Genomic DNA, 19508 nt, shown 5'->3' on the forward strand with positions numbered 1-19508 from the left:
CGGTTCACGTCACGCCTGACGTAACCCCCATGCCCACGCCCAGCACTACTCCTGACATGGCACCACCTGCACATCATGACTCACCGCCCTCCACATCTCAAGAGGATGCGATGGAGTCATTGCGACAACAGTTTCGCAGTCAAACCGAGCACATTGAGAGACTTAAAGCAGCTCTTCAATCAGCTCCAACAGCAGCAGCCCCTGCCCCTCCTGGACCTTCGAAGCTCCTGGAGAGGTCACCACCATCATGGACGCAGCCCGGCCAATCGAGCCCGGTGCCTCTGGTGGACCAGAGGTACGAGGAACCAGCAGCAGCAGTGCCTGCCCGATCTGGACCCGTACTCCTGGAAGGGTATCCTGCCCAAGGAGGACCCTGGCGCTTCCAAGGGTACAGCCCTGGATGGGTGCAGCCCGGCCAACCGAGCCCGGTGCCTCTGGTGGACCAGAGGTACTCAGCAGCGGCGCAGCCAAGGCCAGCCGGTCCCCCGCCCTCGTCACCCTGGCCCAATGCAGGGTGGCCAAACATGATGCAGCCTGGACCCTCTGGCCCCGTACCGCCCGCCCCTCTGATAGAACAGAGGCAAGCCGTACCTGAAGTGCCAGCCGGACCTGTACCTCTGGTGGACCAGAGGTACGCATCACGAGCGCAGCAAGAGCCAGCAGGCCCTGCGCAACCAGCACCCTGGACCATTCAGGGATGCCCAGTACTGGTGCAGCCTGGACCTCATGGCCCTGTGCTGCCCGTACCTCTGCCCCACCCGGGGTACCCAGCGCCGACGCCAGGATCACCTGCCGGACTGCTGGAGCAGTGGGACGTGCCATGGACACAGCCTGGACCACCTGGACCCTCTGGACCATCTGGACCATCTGGACATGTGCCGCCCGTACCACTGCGCGAACAGGAGTATGGCGTGCCGGCACGGCCAGATGGCCCGCCCACAGCCAGTACCAGCTCCATGCCGAGATTCCCGCCCCAACCTACGGCGGATGAGACGGCCCAACATACCAGAGCCTGGGTTCAGCATGATGGCAGTCCCATGGCTCAGCTGGCCTCCGCCCTGACAGAAGCCATCAGAGCTTCAAGGGCTCAGGACAGCCCCCGTCCCACAATCGAGGACGATCCACGAATGGCGGCCCTTATTGCCAGACAATCTATGGCCAAGGACCTGCCTCCATTCTCTGGAGATCCACTGGAGTGGCCCACCTGGAGGGCACAGTTTAACCAGTCTACCTCCACATGTCGGATGACCTCCAGCGAAAACTTGATCCGCCTACAGCGGGCCCTCAAGGGGAAAGCCCGAGAAGCCGTCGGCCCCCTTCTGATGGACCCTGCCCAGGTTCCGGAGATCCTGGCAGTCCTGGAGCAGAGATTTGGAGGGACTACCTCACTCGCTGCTCTGATGCTGGACAAGGTGAAGAAGCTGCCCCACCTCACAATTGAGGCCTCTCTGGAGGACATCGCAGACTTCTCTGGCACAGTTCAGAACCTGGTGGCATCACTCCGCTCCCTCAACAATGATGGCTACCTGACGAATCCAGCGCTGCTCAGTGACATCGCGGGGAAGATGCCGCCCACCTTGCGGTTGGCGTGGCTGATAGAAGTGCGGCACTACGAGGCCTCCGCTACCATCTGCCAGTTTGCCGCCTTCCTGAAAACCGTCGCGAACGCCATCCCAAAGTCCGGTTTGGTTGACCCCGCGAGGTCCCGCCCACGCCGTGAACATTCGTTCTCAATAACGGAACAGTTTTCGCGAAAAAACAGTGCTCAAAATCGTGAAACATGTGACGAAAACCGTTTAGAGAACACGTCTGCCGCGTCAGAACAGTTTTGGCGAAAAAACGGTGCTAAAAAACGTGATACCTGTGAAAGTTTCATCAATATGTCTGCCGCGTCAGAAAAGTTTTCGCGAAAAAACAATTCGAACAAAAGTGACACTTGTGACAACAGTTTAAACACGTCTGCCGCGTCAGAACGGTTTTTATCGCGGGAAAACAATGTTTACAACAACAATTCTAGTGAAAAACAACAGTTCGCGCAAAATAATCGAAAGCCCCAAAATTTGTCTGGTAATAATCGAATGCCCCAAATTTTGTCTGGTAATAATCGAGAAAATAATCGAAGCAGGGAAAAAGTGCAAAACAGTTACAATGAAGTTCGCGAGTTCGACAACCGCGCCGGGTGTGTCGAGTGTGGTGAAAATGGCCACCAACTTAGCGAATGTCGCACTTTCGCCGCGAAAGACTTAAAATATCGTTTTGAAACAGTGAACGACGCCGGTTTGTGCCGATTGTGCCTCAATGGCAAACATTATACAAAACAGTGCAAAGTTAGTGAATGGTGCGGCGTGGGGGAGTGCAGATCCCCCCACCACCGACTTCTTCACAACTATAATAACAATCGTGATAATGACATTACTGTGGCAGATGTTCACAATATGTGACGCCACACCGAAAGTGCCGTGTTAAAAGTGGTGGGAGTCATATTGTCGGGCCCGAAGCGGCAGATTAAAACCTTTGCGCTTCTGGACGAGGGCTCAACAGTCACCCTTATTGACGCCACCACAGCACAAAAACTCGGCACAACCGGACCTACCCGTGAGTTACGACTACACGGAGCAAAAAACATGTGCTCAACAGACTTGACGTCCCGCCGCGTGCCAATCACTCTACGCGGCGCCGGAATCTCTGATGAGTACGTGATCAAAGCAAATACCATCCAGCAGCTCAGCCTTCCTGTCCAGAGGTACCACGGTCGCTACATCACCCCCACACTTCTCATCGGGCAAGACAATGCTAACTTAATTGTCTCGAGGGAAGTGCGCGACGTTCGTGATTCTACGCGAATATTATCACGAACGGCGTTGGGGTGGACCACCCATGGCGGAGGGACCTCTGGACATGTGAATGAAGCTACCACATTGGCCATACGAGCCACACTGTCACCCAGGCGCACTGCCGGGAGGCATTATACAGTGCACCATGGACCATCTGGACCCGTACCGCGAGCACCTCTGATACAGGCGGCCGTACGAGGAGTACCAGCTGGATCTGTGCCAGCACCTTTGCAGAGAAGACCACCCAGGCACCATGCCCGGTGGCATTCTACCATGCCCCATGGACCATCTGGACCCGTACCGCGAGCACCTCTGATACAGGCGGCCGTACGAGGAGTACCAGCTGGATCTGTGCCAGCATCTTTGCAGAGAAGACCACCCAGGCACCATGCCCGGTGGCATTCTACCATGCCCCATGGACCATCTGGACCCGTACCGCGAGCACCTCTGATACAGGCGGCCGTACGAGGAGTACCAGCTGGATCTGTGCCAGCATCTTTGCAGAGAAGACCACCCAGGCACCATGCCCGGTGGCATTCTACCATGCCCCATGGACCATCTGGACCCGTACCGCGAGCACCTCTGATACAGGCGGCCGTACGAGGAGTACCAGCTGGATCTGTGCCAGCACCTTTGCAGAGAAGACCACCCAGGCACCATGCCCGGTGGCATTCTACCACGCCCCATGGACCATCTGGCCCCGTACCGCGAGCACCTCTGATACAGGCGGCCGTACGAGGAGTACCAGCTGGATCTGTGCCTGCAAATGGTACGAGAGAATCAGTCGGCCCCGCGAAAGGGTCTCCCAGGCACATTGAAGTAAGGCGCCAAAACGTTGGCCTTTCTTCAACTGTGGCAGAAACACTGCCCGACATCAAGAAATTCTCCTCATTTAATCATCTTATTCAAACTACCTGCCGGATACATCGTTCTATTAAAAGGTGTCGTGGAAAAAGCCACGAACAACCTGATAATCATTTAAGAACCGATGAAATCAAGGAAGCAGAGGCCCGATGGGCAAGAAAATGTCAAGAAGAGACATTTTATCATGACATAAATGCGCTCCAGAAAGGAGATCCACTACCAAGTGACAGTAGGCTCAAAGCCTTGAGCCCCTTCCTTGGACCTGACGGCCTACTGAGGATGAACTCAAGAATACGAGCCCTCAGTAACGTGCCCCAAGCAGTGCGGACACCAATAATTTTGGATGGTGATCATGCATATGCACGACTTCTGGTGAGACGTCATCACCAGGAAGCCGATCATCCGAATAAGGAGAGAACAATGGCTGAGGTGCGAGGCAGCTACCATGTGCTGCGACTGCGAACAAATATTCGCAAGATCGCCCACAACTGCCCCACCTGCAAGATGCGCAGGAGCAAGCCAGCCCCCCCTCTGATGGGGCCCTTGCCGCCATCAAGGCTAGCCCACCATGTTCCTCCATTCACCCCTGCTGCAGACGGCCGAGTGAGGACCGCCAGGATCCAGACGAGCACCGGATTTTACGTCCACCCCGATGTGAAGCTCGCTGTAATCCTGCCAGCTCCACCTACCGATGCAACATCAACAGTACCACCAGCCCAGCACCATCCCAGAGGGACTGGCCGCCGCGGACTGCGCCGTACCAACAAACGTCCTATTTTTTAGTTCAGCATAGCTAAACGGGGGGAGTGTAACGGACGTAGTTGACCATATTATTTAATTTCATAAAAATTGTTTACTTTTATAAAATGTCCCTACTCCACGCCACTGGCAAAATCACCACTCCCCGCCACTGGTCATTTTGTCCAATTTTCGGCCCAAGCGGCTTGAAAACTTTGACTCCGAATGGCTTCGATACCACATCGCCGGCTTACCTGCCGCGTGGATCAATGTCCAGCATTTTTTCTATGTAAATTTTACATAGAAAAATCAATTTTTAAACATTGCAAATATGTATATTTTACTTGTTCATCCCCTCGGCGGTAGTCAAATAAACACTATTTTCGATATACTACCGCTGAGGAGATATTAAAAAAGCTGTTTTTCACCCATATGTAAACCCATTTTTGAACAATATTTTTTACCTTTTTTGCGTGTACAAAAATCCAGGAACCTCGTAGCATAGTGAATCTTATCTCTTTCTGAGCGCTATGTTACGGGGGACCTCGGAAAAATACTAACTTAACATGTTTTACAAATTTGATCGCTTGAGATCATTTTTACACATTTATTTTACAAACATTTCTTATTTTTTGTCGTATCTTGGCAAACAAAAAATCTAGTTGTCAAGATACACATTCTCATAACTACTATGCTTTTAAACTATGTAATTGTCATTTATGTAAGCGCTCAAAATCTTTTCTAACTCGCAAATTTAAGCGACCACTATCACCATTGCTGCCGACAAAATGAATATGCAACAGTTTGTCGGAGGCTATAAACTCATTGTTGGCGCGGGTACAACCCCCCACCACTTTTGGGCTCCTAGCCCAATGTCGGGCGCGAGTCAGGCTAATTAAATATAAGCAGCCACATAATTAAAAATAAATCAGTTCATCTTTACCACCAAAACCAAGCGTTTTATTATCTACAAGTGACTCCTGCCCAACATCTGCCTCACCTCGCCGAGTCTTCTGCTCCAAGATCTTCTGGTGTTACCTCTTCGAGACCAGCCGGCCCTCCTTTGGAAAACCGCCAACACCAGAAGCGAGCAGAGACGAAAGCACACCCAGTGCCCACCATTCACCAAGCCTGGGTGCGGGAGGCAGATTTCATCAAATATACAACTATCATCATCATCATCGGCCGTAAAGGAGCATTCTCATCGGTTGAAGACACGGTTTGGACCCGGCGCCTAAATCTACAGTCTTGTGCGGACTCCCGTCCAGTACAGGGGCCAATATCTGTAGATGCTTTGCTTCAATACTCGAACATGAAGTCTGACGGGATTTTATGATGAGAACATTTGTGGAGTTATTGATCCTTTCCCTCATAATCCTTGTTCTCTTTAAGGCTGCAAATCCGGGAACTCGTCGTTCCGCGAACTAACATAAGGCACCGCAGTGGCTGGGAAGTCCAAACAACACGCAGTATGTAGTTGGCCCAGTGCTCGCATGTGTGTGTTACATAAACAATTTATAAAAAGGTGTGTGGATTTCAAATCTATAGTTTCGGTGTATGGCACCTCCAGTATTTACGCATTAACCATTGTGAATTGGTCAGATTGCCAACCCTTGAATTTTTCGAGACACATCAGTTGCAACACCTTCAATCGGATCACAAATAGCAGCATTCATTCCTTCTTCAACAGACTAGAACAGTGCGCATCCTTATGACTGGTGACCGACGGATTCACTCGATTTCGTCATTATTAAAATAATCTAACTGGAGTCATCATCCTTCGACAGTAAGTAATCAAAAATCATCTTCCGATCCTGTACTATTATAGGCTTTGTCTTGGAGAAAAGATTGACAAGGCGATTCTAAAACTGATAAAAAGAATATTTGCTGCATTTCAACATGAGATGAGTTGCTACCACAAGCTTTCTTCAACCACGATGCAATCGGAATCACACCATTCCATATTTATTCAAAAAGGTAATTGTTAAAATACCCGGCTTCAAGATCTACAGAAGATGGAGTTCGACCGAGAAGATGGAGCTTCCAACACATTCACAAAAATACCTGCTTCGAAGCCGAAAAATATCGAGGCCACTATTGTCGAAGTCCTCGTAGGATAGAGCGCACAGGATTATCGATGCCTACTGCAAGAAGGATCAACTTAAATTAGATTGAATGTAGGAAAATACTTACTCGTGGCCGCATAAAACACGGTGTAGTTGTTGAGAGTGTTGGTAACCTTGTCGACGGTTAAGTCTGTGAAGATGACGTCTTTCTGGATGTAAATGGGACGGTCAAACTCCGGCAGAATCTCTTCGTACATCATCGGGTGAGATCTGTATTCAAAATAATACTGAATTACTTATTTATAACTAAAAAAGGTTTTAGATAACCTTAAAATAAGTTTATAATTTCCAAAACAATATTTTTCTAAGTGGAAATTAAAAGTTAACAATTTAAATATGAAATATTGTAATATCTAATACGACAATAAATATCATTTTACAAAAAAATGAAATTAAATCTTTCAGTCTCCTCGTTAAACGAACGAAATTGAGTTTAACTGTTTATTTAAGAACTGAGATAGATACAAGAATATAAGATTTTTGGGGTAAACCCCCTCACTAGCCTGAGCCTGTTCCAAGGTGGCAGAAATTTAATCTAATTTTATTTTACTAACGGAGATCAAAAAAAATAAAGAAATGAAATAAAATGTCATTCATTCTACACTCTATCAATTTAATCACCTTTCAGACAAAACATAATATATCCTTATTCCCTAACTCAGCGGTAAAGTATGTACATAATTAATTATTGTGATCTATATGCTAATAATTTCTCAAATTTTTCGTTTTCTCATAATTCTCTAACTTCTCCATCCTCTTCTTGCAACCCAAACTAGATATACATTATTTTTCTTATTTTTTTATATTATAGTAATGTATAGATTCTATGTCCACAAACTGTAAAATTCACCCGCCATAACACAGGATCATCCCTAGCATGGCGGGTGAAATATCACAAAAAACCAAATGTACTCTCTTAATCGTGTATCTCTAAAATAAATAAATGTAAAGAATTTAAAAAAAAAAAACTTAACTTTTTTTGAGAAAATAAAAATAAAATGCCCTACTGTAAAATGGACAATTATTGAGCTTAACTTCGTTAAAAGCGACCAGGTACAAATGTTTTAAAATAAACAGAATGATAAAATATAAATACAACATTTTTTCCACGATTATTAAATCCTTAGTTGTATTGAATTTATTATTATTTGCTTCATGCTTTTAACTAACGAGGACATGTTATCTAATGAGAATATCTGTTCAATATACCTACTCTTCGTTTAAGGTTCGTGGTGTTGTTCGTTCAAAGCATACTAAATATTCACTTTGACTAGTGAAATAAAGATTGCCAGTCATGAATACGAAATGCCTGTTTTTTAAATTAGCGTAAGGATTCGCCTTTTTAAGAATAATTTTGTATTTTATTGTGCCTAAAAATAATCTTTACGTCTTCATACATTAAAACTCCCCGGGGAGATTTAATGGAAAAAGAAATGGATAAATCAACTGTAAGTACTTTCCTGATTATTTCATGTTTTATCATTAGCACTAATAAAAGAATACCGGCTCCAACAAAATACACAAATATATCCACTCCGTAAATACAGAGGGAAAACATTTATTTCTGCTGGAAATGGGTTTATCTATTGGGAAAATTTTATCGCATTTTTAATTAAAACATAATTGTGATTAATTTGTAAGTGCGGATGTGCTTTATTGCAACTTTTCTAAATTATTATACGAAGGAGTTACCTTCCACCTAAAAAAATGTAGTTATCGGTACCGAAGTGAATGGTATATGAATAATACAGGTTGTTAATAATAAGGCATGGCGCGATCAAGTGAATCATGGAGGTACATGAGTCTGGTCGTGAATCTATGAATGTAAATTAAGCAAGAAGTGTACTTCACGCCTAGGAAAAGAAATGGTGTGATTATAATTACCTAAAGTTACTCGGGAAATTGTTATTGACTTGGCGCGGAGATAGAGAAGTTTTCTAGCAAGCAGATCTTTTTTTCATAAAGATCTCGTTTACAAATATGCTGATATAATATATAAATTCATCAATTAGCGTTTTCCAGAACAAATATTTATCAAATACTAAATAAAAACCGTTCGATAGTTTTGTTCAAATCGGATAAATAAGTCAATGAGGTTAAAAAAATCGATTTTAAACGGTGGTCGGAAATTCGTAGTACAAGCGGGAAACTGGAGAACCTTCATTTTTTTTCGATGAGAGCTTTTCGATATATTTGTTTTCTAGGCAATAAAAAAAGGATGAAAACATTTGGAGCCGGGTTAATGTTTTGACGTATTTTAAAATACATGTACAGCTGATATTAACCCCTAACGACAACATTTACTCGAAAACAAGCTCAACTCCAAAAAGATATACCACAAATCGACTCCAAATGCGATGAATTGTTTTCCGCTTACACTACGAGTTTCCGGACACCATGTGTACCTCAAAAAATTGACGACAGAATCAGGCAACTTGGTGGTGTCTGGCACGCAGGTACCCGGGCGCGGACTGGGCACGCGCTCCTCGGGCACGGGGCCCCGGCGCGCGCGCTCGGCGAAAGGGCCGCGGAAGGGCCGCTCCAGGGCGGGCACGCCGAACGCGCACAGCACGGAGCCCCTCATCGCGCTACCGAGCCCAGAGGTGAACACTGCGTAGAAGTGGGGGGAGGAGGGGATGCTGTAGACGCTCTCTAAGACAGAGCGAAAAACAGCATTAAGTAAAACAGCTCAAAACAGGACATTATACAAACAGTTGAAGAAAAATAACAAACAAGCAACAACTTAACTTAACGTAATCCATTATTGACCAAGTGCAGTGTAGTCCTGTTTTAACTCGACCATTTGTATGAAAACTTGTTATTATTCGGTTCAAGGTGATGGCCGCATTAACCTGTTGTGTGACGCAGAAGCCTATCGTAAAATAATCATTTCTCTGAATATAAGTACCTATTCCGAGGAAAATACTTATGATTATATGAGTTTATGGTCAACAGTATAAATAATATATAAACACTTTCAATTCATAAAATTACAATTTAAAAAATTTTAATTTTGCAAGAAACAAGTTACTATGAAAATAGAATCACCAAAGAAAATTTATCGTCGGCATACTAAGCAACTATGGTTCAGAATAGATTTTTTTTTAATGTGAAATCATCGTTTTTATTAATTTAAGTATCTAAGAATTTTTATGTTTTGATTTAAAATACTAGTTTTTGCATGTTCCGTTTTATAGAGATGGTATTATTGTCACGAGAAGCAATTTACATTTTAGTCCTCAACTTCGAAGAGATTTACAGATTATTATGTCAATAAATTGATGTGTAAGAAGTATGGTGGCCACTTATAGGTTGAAATTAAGAATTGGTCGGTGAGTAGTGTGATCATCTGGCAGTTAAACTGTATATCTGTGTATCAGTTTCATATCTAAGTTTCTGATGAACACTTAAATAAAACATGTAAAAACCTCACATTCTATCATAATAACACGGTTGCAAAAAGCTGTAGTGGAAGTGGTAAGGTATACTGTTCAAATTAAAGTATCGTGTTGAATCTGTTGAATCCGTTAAATCTGTTTCATGTGTTGAACTTGTCGAATCGGTTTAATCTGTTAAATATGTTGAATCTCCTGTCGCAATAACCCGATTGCGTAAAGCTGTAGTAGAACTAGTGGTAATTATCTAATATCCAAATTAAATAGTCTTGTTGATCTGTCGGATCTGCTGAATCTGTTCAATTTATTGAATCAGTTTAAGCTGTTGAATTCATGGAACTTTTTTAATCTGTTGAATCTGTTAAATCTTTTAAATATGTTAAATCTGTTGAATGTGTAGTATTTTTCATTTGTTAAAAGTGTTGAATCTGATGGTCCGTTTAAACTGTTGAGTATATTGAATATTTGAAATAGACGTTGAATAAGGTAAGAATATTGAATATTTGAAAAACACGTTGAATAAGATAAAAACATGTTGTATCCGTTAAATCGGTTAAATCTATTGAAACTGTTAAATCTTTTAAATTTCCGTTTTATCCGTTAAATCTGTTAGCTAGTTGAATGCTCACCCAACTGGTCATAGTGCGGAGTGAGGCAGGTGATTTTGGCCTTGGCGTAGGTGGTCCAGTGGCGGCGGTCCCGCGAGCCCCCGGCGTCGCGCGAGCAGACGCGCGCCGCGGCGGACACGGACCCACCGGGCCCGCACGAGGAGAGCTCTCGCATAAACAGGTACGTCGCGGCGCCGAACTGCTGCAGAGAAATGAACTCGGGGTCTAAAAAAATAAATTAATTATCAGTTTTGGTTATGGTTGTGTGCCAAATTACACAGGTCTGCAAATTGACATTTTTGAATTTTTTTTAAATGGTAATGTTTGAATTATATGTATTTCGGAATGCTGAATTCGAGAATGCCATCCATTTTGACCCATCACGTAAGGATTTTCCGCAAAGTAGAAATTAAAATATAGGCAAAACCCGCCTTACACTACTTCTGTAGGGAATGTTAAAATTAAACAAATTTAATTAATTTTAAGTCATAATATATTTTATTTACATCATATGCAATTATGAATCTTTATAAAATATGCTTTTTTTAGTTTGGAAGCTTCGTTTTATGCTTTTTCGTTTGTGGGACGTTATATTTTCCCTATGCAGCATCCAGCAGTAGTCGCCCATCATCTTTGTATCCCATCGAACTTGATACCTTCTCTCCATTTCCTTGATATCTTGGTGAAACCTCACACCTTGCTCTTCACTAACTGCACCAAGATTTTAAATCTCGGATCAGGTCATTTAATTCAGCTTGAGAAAATTGTTGAGGTCCACTGGAGTCGCCTACTTGAAACTCGTCACTAGAACTTTCTTCTGATTCACTTTCTGATGATGGCAAATCGTCCAGGCTTTGGGGTTCTTATGGTGTAGGAATGCCAGGTCCGTGAGGGACTGGGCGGAGTGCTGAAACCATGTTTGGGTAGCAAATTTGTTTTTTTATTTTTGGTATTATACCCTTGCACATTGCACGAACAAAAGTAGCAGTCATCGCTGTGATTTCGAGGCTCTCTCCCAATATATATGATTCAAAACTGACTAATTTTATCGTCATGAGTTACTAAATGTTTTGTTTCAGTCTATAAAATTTAATATTATCTTATAATAAGTTGTAAATAATAAAAAAAATATATTTCGGCAATAAACCCCGTTTCGCGACTTAAGATAGGCAATCCCACAGTATTGTGCGTTTTGCGGAAAAACCTTACGTGATGGAATTTTTTTGATAACTTTCCCGAATTCAGCAACCAAAAATACATGGAAATTACCTCTTATTTCAAAGAAGAAAAAAACGTTGCAGACCTGTGTTATTAGTACTTAAATATTAGTTAATCAAAATGAACACTGAGCGAATATAAATAATCGTGTTATTTGAACGTAATTTATTATCACTTATGACAATTCTTCATAGACTCCACGGCACTATTAGTTAACTGCTGGGGTAATCAGTCATTCGCAGCCATCCATCAATCTTCCGACAAACCAACCTTAATGTGTACTCGTACGAATGTACCATGTCATTGTTTTCCCAATGCCTAGTTATTGTTATTTTTGCAAATCGGAAGTTAAAAAAAGTGCGGTAATAGATTTGCTTTAAACATGCGATCTCGATATAACACCCTAACGCCTTATCATTTTATTTATTTTTTCATTAAATCGATAAAATATTTGTGTTTTACCTACTTAATAGAAAGCAACTGTAATTCTTTGATTCGGGAAATATGCGACAAGCATAAGGTAGGCGACACATAACGCTATTCGCATCATTGCTTGGTCTATTTTAGCACATCGTTCACCATACACTAATGATGTGAATAAATGGCGAGCGATACGCTGAAATAGGCCAAGCTACTAAATATAGCGCGTTTATGGCGTGGTCGGTCACAGGCTGTGTTTACAGGATCTAAGTGGTCGCAACTTTTCACTGTTTATCAAAATCATATTATTAAGTTGTGATTTTATATTTTCTAGATAAATTTGTTAATTTCACTTCAAGATGAGACAAAATACGAAATATAGGTAAATTATAGATGTGCATGTTCTTAGAAAATGTTCATATTGTTAGTTCTTGAATGCGGTAACTATATTACGATTTTTTCTTATTACTATTAGAAATTGATTTATTCAAAAAATAAAATGATAACATTCTGTTCTATAATGTATCGATGTAAAATAAATTAATACCCAATAAAAACCTGTGATTGTGTGTGTGGCGGGTGTTATTAAGAATTTTTTATTCCATTTTTATTGTTTTTGTTTAAAAAAATGTTATTGAATATATTTATTTTTTTAGTTTTAATATTTAGTACACTGTTTAGTTATCTTTTTAAATGTAATGTTGTTGGTAATTTATTGAGCATTGGTCTTTATACCACATTGTTGGTTTGAGTGTATTTTGCGTATAGGATCTAGAAGATATCTGAGTTTGATGGTTTTTTTGTTAAAGTAAGTATAATTTTCATGCAAAATAATGTGAAATTTGTGCTGAAGATTCCGAATTGTGGCCGCCAGGATTACTCTGTAAAATTAAGCTTTTCATTTGAATTTTAAATTTCTTTGCATATTTTCGACGAGACCTTTATTTTAGGGGATCAAGTATTTTGTGGTAAAAAATTATGGCAATCAAACATTTTAAACTAATCTGTCCTGTAAGCACAGTTGTATTTACTCTTGAAAGACCCTCGAGCTAATCCAGATTAGACACCCAAAAAATAATTTTTAACAAAACGGCCAAAAAAGCTTTTAAATAATCCTTCACTTTCCTATCAAACATAATTTCCTCTCAAATTTTCATTCAATCAGTTCCCGTGTACCAACGATTTGTGTAATTATTTTAATTTCTCTGTACTAAAAGCTTTTGGTAGATTTTTTTACAATATCTCCAAACAGGAGGCCTCGAAGAAAATAATTGCCTTAATAAGGCCTAAATCATCTTTGGTAATGCTGTGTGGAGGGTTTTTTGAGGAGCGGAAGGATTGAACGTGGTCTTGAAGAGACCCATTAGGTAGGAGGGAGAAAACAATGGATCAATGATGTTAGTTTCTTGGAGCATCTTACGTAATACCGGTAGAACAAGGAGAGTATACCTACCTTACGCCTGTGCTCTAAATGTTGCATTCAGTTTGTCAAGATAGGGGAATCGACCAAACGTACCGCTAGTTTCTGCACCGAGTCAAAGGGTTTTCCTTCTTGTCCAATAACAACTGCTGACAACTGCTGACCCTGTACAAATCGCAAGTGCGCCCTACTGTGGAATTTGGCAGCCATCTCTGGTCCGGAGCCCCTAAATACCTGAAAAAAACCCTTGACTCTGTGCAAAACCGGGCGGTACTTTTGATAGATTCCCCAATCTTAACAAACGGACTGCAATCTTTAGAGCACAGGCGTCAGGTAGGTATGCTGTCCTTGTTCTATCGGTATTACAATGGAAGATGCTCTGAGGAACTAGCGTCATTGATCCCTTCGGCACCGGTGCGTAGTCGGGATACACGCCAAACGCGCGCCCAACATTTGTACACAGTTAACATTTGTCACATGAGAAGGGTCGCTTCTACGATTCGTCCTTAAGTTCAACAGCTCGGCTGTGGAACGAACTGCCGGCCTCTGTGTTTCCTCCCTCCTACAACATGGGACTCTTCAAGACCCATGTTCACTCCTTTCTCTCCACAAAAAGACCCTCCACACAGCATCCCCAAAGATGACATAGGCCCTGAGGGAAATTATTTTCTTCGGGGCCTCCTGTGTGGAGTTAATATAAAAAAAAAATTTAAAAAATCCTCCACAACAGGTGAACTAATGTAATTTTCTAAACTAATTTTATGTGAGTACCGAACATGAGTTGCAACTGCTCCTAACCATCTGGAGCCAGTTAAACTATAGCATTCTTAATTGGGTTATGTTGTGAGGCTAACATTATGGGAAGGGGAAGAAGACGTGGAAAAAGAAGGTGGGAATGTACATACCATGGTATTCAGATCTGGTAACCAAACACGGCCAAGCTATTTCAAGATACTTTTCGATTCTGAATTCTGATTCTTTCTCCAGAGTGCTAATGAAAGTATCTGCCACCGTTGGGGGAATTATTGGAATTAATTTTCTGGCTCCTCGAAATAGATAATTTGTATCACCGTGTAAAGAATTTCAATGCTATTTCATATTGTCACTACGTATTATCGATGTATTATTTATCGTAGAAAAGCAAAATAATACATTTTTATAGATATTTTTAGTAAGTAACTAATAAACCACTATACTGTTTCGGCAGGGAAAGGCAGAGAGGATTGATCGGCAGGCACATACTTCTAGCTTCCTTTGCATTCATACACATAGTCAAGATAAATCGTCATCGAAAATATAATGAAACGTTATTATTTCATGTAAGCATATAATATGTAATATTGATGTACCTAAAGTTACACAATTCCTTCCCATGACAGGTGAATATCACAAAACCAATAAAAAATTATTATTTTAAAACAACTGAGCCTTTACAAAGAAATATAATAATCGGACTCCTTCGCATTGGGTAATATCTCAAGATTATTCGTCAGATATATATTCGTCAGAGAAGATGATATTTTGGCTATTTTTTCTAGTAACTGATTCCACCCATCTATATACGAGTATATTCAAAGTCCGATCTTAAAGTTTTTACGAAAACATTTCTCTCTTTTACAATTTTGTTTAATTTCTCAGCTCTTTGTTCGTAGTTTCACAATGTCAGGGGTAGTAATACAAAAAATAATTCCCTTTGATCAGCGCCCCCTCAATTAGGGCGACCCCGGTACTTCGCCCCGCACAGATGGAGCGACCCCCGCAGCGAGGTTCCGTGGGGGCCAAATAACAGGCTGAATCGGATTGGTTCACTGAACATCGAATTCCTAGAAATGTGATCATTCATCTACACAATCTATTCCGATTGAATTCACATTACAAACCAAAAAAATAATTTACGAATGTTTTATATAAAATTTGATGAGAATTAAAAACATTGATTTTGGTTGTAATTCTGCCTGTAACTCCGGTTGGATTTGCTTTAAATTTATATGTCATTTTCAAAATTTTAACTGATTGTGGGATCAACTCGGACAAGCTATATAGTAGGTAGCTTAGTTAGGTTCTTTTAAATAATTAATTAATAAATACTTCTGGACACAAATTTGATTATAAAATTTTTCAAGATTACTAATGGTTTTCATTCGAAAGGTAAACTTCTGATCGCCTCTAAAGATATTGACAATGTTCTTTTTCGAAAGGCTATTGATCGTGAGGCAAATATTTTTTTAATAAATACTTTCAGCTTCACAAATCCTACAATTTCAATATCCCGTGATACAAGAGAAAATATTAAAATACTGCCACTCCTCAACTTACGCTTTGTGACCTGCTTTAATTTCCAGCTTCAATTAGATTACTGAAGAGGTAACTCTCTATCTTACATCATACATATTTGTGATCTATACCGATTTTAAAGAATACTGATGTCACCAATTTGCATAAAAACTAAATAAATTTAAAACGGATTTTGAATGGAACGGAATTCTCGCACAAGAGTCCACGGCAATATAAGAATAGCACGGAGACAGCGGGACTATGGCATTCCCAATTGGGGAATTTTGTGAGGTTGACTCACTACTTCTCACTAGAAGGGCAAGGAGATGGGGAATACGAAGGTTGGGAAGTAGCTGGTTGTTCAGATCTGTTCACTAAATACGGCTAAACCCATTTATTCAAGCATAATTTTGATTCTGAATGGTTGCCTTTCACTAGGACGATACTGAGAGTATCTAGCACTCTAGAACGTACTATAAACAGACCTACTATACGAGTTGAATCAGAGTGGTTGTCTTTTACCAAGATGATACTGAGAGTATCTAGCACTCTGGAACGTGCTATGAACAGACCTACTATACGAGTTGAATCAGAGTGGTTGTCTTTTACCAAGATGTTACTGAGAGTATCTAGCACTCTGGAACGTGCTATAAACAGACCTACTATACGAGTTGAATCAGAGTGGTTGTCTTTTACCAAGATGTTACTGAGAGTATCTAGCACTCTGGAACGTGCTATAAACAGACCTACTATACGAGTTGAATCAGAGTGGTTGTCTTTTACCAAGATGTTACTGAGAGTATCTAGCACTCTGGAACGTGCTATAAACAGACCTACTATACGAGTTGAATCAGAGTGGTTGTCTTTTACCAAGATGTTACTAAGAGTATCTAGCACTCTGGAACGTGCTATAAACAGACCTACTATACGAGTTGAATCAGAGTGGTTGTCTTTTACCAAGATGATACTGAGAGTATCTAGCACTCTGGAACGTGCTATGAACAGACCTACTATACGAGTTGAATCAGAGTGGTTGTCTTTTACCAAGATGTTACTGAGAGTATCTAGCACTCTGGAACGTGCTATAAACAGACCTACTATACGAGTTGAATCAGAGTGGTTGTCTTTTACCAAGATGTTACTGAGAGTATCTAGCACTCTGGAACGTGCTATAAACAGACCTACTATACGAGTTGAATCAGAGTGGTTGTCTTTTACCAAGATGTTACTGAGAGTATCTAGCACTCTGGAACGTGCTATAAACAGACCTACTATACGAGTTGAATCAGAGTGGTTGTCTTTTACCAAGATGTTACTGAGAGTATCTAGCACTCTGGAACGTGCTATAAACAGACCTACTATACGAGTTGAATCAGAGTGGTTGTCTTTTACCAAGATGATACTGAGAGTATCTAGCACTCTGGAACGTGCCACCGGCGATTACTGAGCACATTTAGAGTTGAAAATGAAACCTTCATTTTGCTGTCCGAAGTTTTTTTTGCCATCGCCACACTTCGCAACGGATCGCGTGATAAGTGCTCTGTCTCACACAAACTTTCTTTGGAGATGCAGACATGCCCATAACACTCTTTCGTTGCTCTATCTCTCTCCCTCCAGTGGCCTCGTTAGCTGGTTGTAGCTGCGAGCGACAAATGCGTTTCACCCCGAGTGAGTGGCTTTTGAACACGCTCTATTTAGAATCAGGATCGCTAAATTAGAGACCAGTTGGCAGTCGGCGGTTGTGGTGGTGCGGTGCCAACTACCAACTATATACCTATCTAATATTACTCGGGCCAAATTGATCACAGAGGAACGGCTGCGCGGCCTTTTTTACACAAAACTTCAATTTGGATTTGAGGCTAGAATACCCAATCAAAATGAATAACTAATCGAAAGATATAGCAAATATCAAGTACGGATATGTGATATTTATTAATATTTTCAACTATAAAATATAGGCCTTTTAATAATTCTAATTTTACAGGAAACTTTCGCAATTATTTGTGATAATTATATAATTTTGCTCTACTTAAAATACAAATACAATATAATATAAAATAATAAAAGGGTTACAAAACCTTTTTGGTGAGCTCAAACATTAATTTATGTTGGTATACAAATTTTTGGTGCATAAATTAATTTTCCACCGAAAATACCCCTTTTCTATTGTATGTTATTTCATTCTATTGGTTTGGTAGGTTGGGATTATTTATTCAACAATGAAAATACGAATTCTTGTTTTAAAAGACAAATAAATAAATAAAAAGCGCTTATCTGTACTAGATAAGCGCTGAACCTTTTGAATGAAAAAATAATTAATCAGTTTGTTCCGGTATTTTGGCCACAAAGCAAATTTAAAATGTTTGTTTGATGAGCCTTCATACGATCCTCATAAGTGGTATAGAAGCAATATTCAACATCCTTCATATACAAAATATCGTTGTGTGAATTTACATCAAACACTTATCCTCCTACTGCAAATTCAAACATACAAAAAAAACATTTGTGAATCAACCCTACAACACTATTTCAGCAACAAGAACCTCAATGGCTCAGTCACAATTTAATTTTCTTACTCCTAAAATCTTCAACAATTTACCAATAGAAATAAAGTCAATTGCCAAATACGACAGTTTCAGGAAGGCGCTTGGGGATTACTTGATGAGTGAGTGTGATACTGTCGGTAACCTGCTCCTCGTACTCAAATAGAGGGGTATATATTGTTTACATGTGTGAGGAAGAAGATACATGTATGTTCTGTGTATGTATGTATATGTGTATGCATATATGCATGTATGTATGTATATATATTTGCGTGTGCATGTGAATGTATGTATGTACATATGTGTACTACTTTATATATTTGTGTTTATTTTATAGAAAACTTTAGCAATTTTTGTGAGTTATTGAAAACACATTTTTACCAATTTTTAATTTTTTTTTATAATTCTACCAAAATATTTTTACACTAGACTTAAGTTCAAACTAACAATGCCTCCATTGGGCACCTCTAATGTATCTTCTCCAAATAAATGTATTAATCATGTAACATGTACTTATAAATAAATAAATGTATTACCAACACAAGTAAAATATAATGTATTTATATGGTTTTTTAATGTATATGTAACGTTTCAGGTGTTCACGAAATAAAAAAATATATTTTAAGATTTAATAATTTGGCTGTTAACAATTATAAAGTTTTCAGGTAACGCGAGTATATTTGCGGTGTTTTATAATAAACTGTATCAATTATCGTAGAGCTATTTTATTATATTATATTATTGTACAATCAATATGCATATCTATATGGGACATGTGGGATTGCACTAGCCGCCCCACATTCCGAATTAAAAATTATTATTATTCCAATACATATTTTATATTTGAATGACTGATGTAGGTTTCTCTTTGCAAGGCTGAACTGCAAATGTAGCTGAATCTTCGAATATGGCTTAATGGCCAACTAAATACTATAACATTCCCAGGTGGGGATAAAATTATGTTATATATGTATGTTTATTGACTCGATTTATAGTTGGTAATGCAGTTGTAGTGATTTGTCTTATGTGTAGTATTGATCTAGATTTATATAAACAAAAGAAAACAAA

The 19508-nt window shown here is 40.5% G+C and overlaps 1 protein-coding gene across 1 annotated transcript in view; it reads right to left on the bottom strand.

The window, feature by feature from the left end:
- The window catches only part of LOC149411499 (semaphorin-2A-like), a 302491-nt gene that overhangs the window by 24186 nt on the left and 258797 nt on the right, over positions 1–19508 (bottom strand). The window contains exons 8-10 of the mRNA XM_089646667.1: positions 10587–10790; positions 8968–9214; positions 6630–6772 (exon numbers count right to left, since the gene is read on the bottom strand). Of these exons, the coding sequence (XP_089502793.1) occupies positions 6630–6772; positions 8968–9214; positions 10587–10790 (594 nt within the window). The remainder of the gene's footprint in view (positions 1–6629; positions 6773–8967; positions 9215–10586; positions 10791–19508) is intronic.

This window comes from Hesperophylax consimilis, chromosome 25 (assembly GCF_061612785.1).
Source record: "Hesperophylax consimilis isolate HC1 chromosome 25, BYU_Hcon_1.0, whole genome shotgun sequence".
NCBI lineage: Eukaryota > Metazoa > Arthropoda > Insecta > Trichoptera > Limnephilidae > Hesperophylax > Hesperophylax consimilis.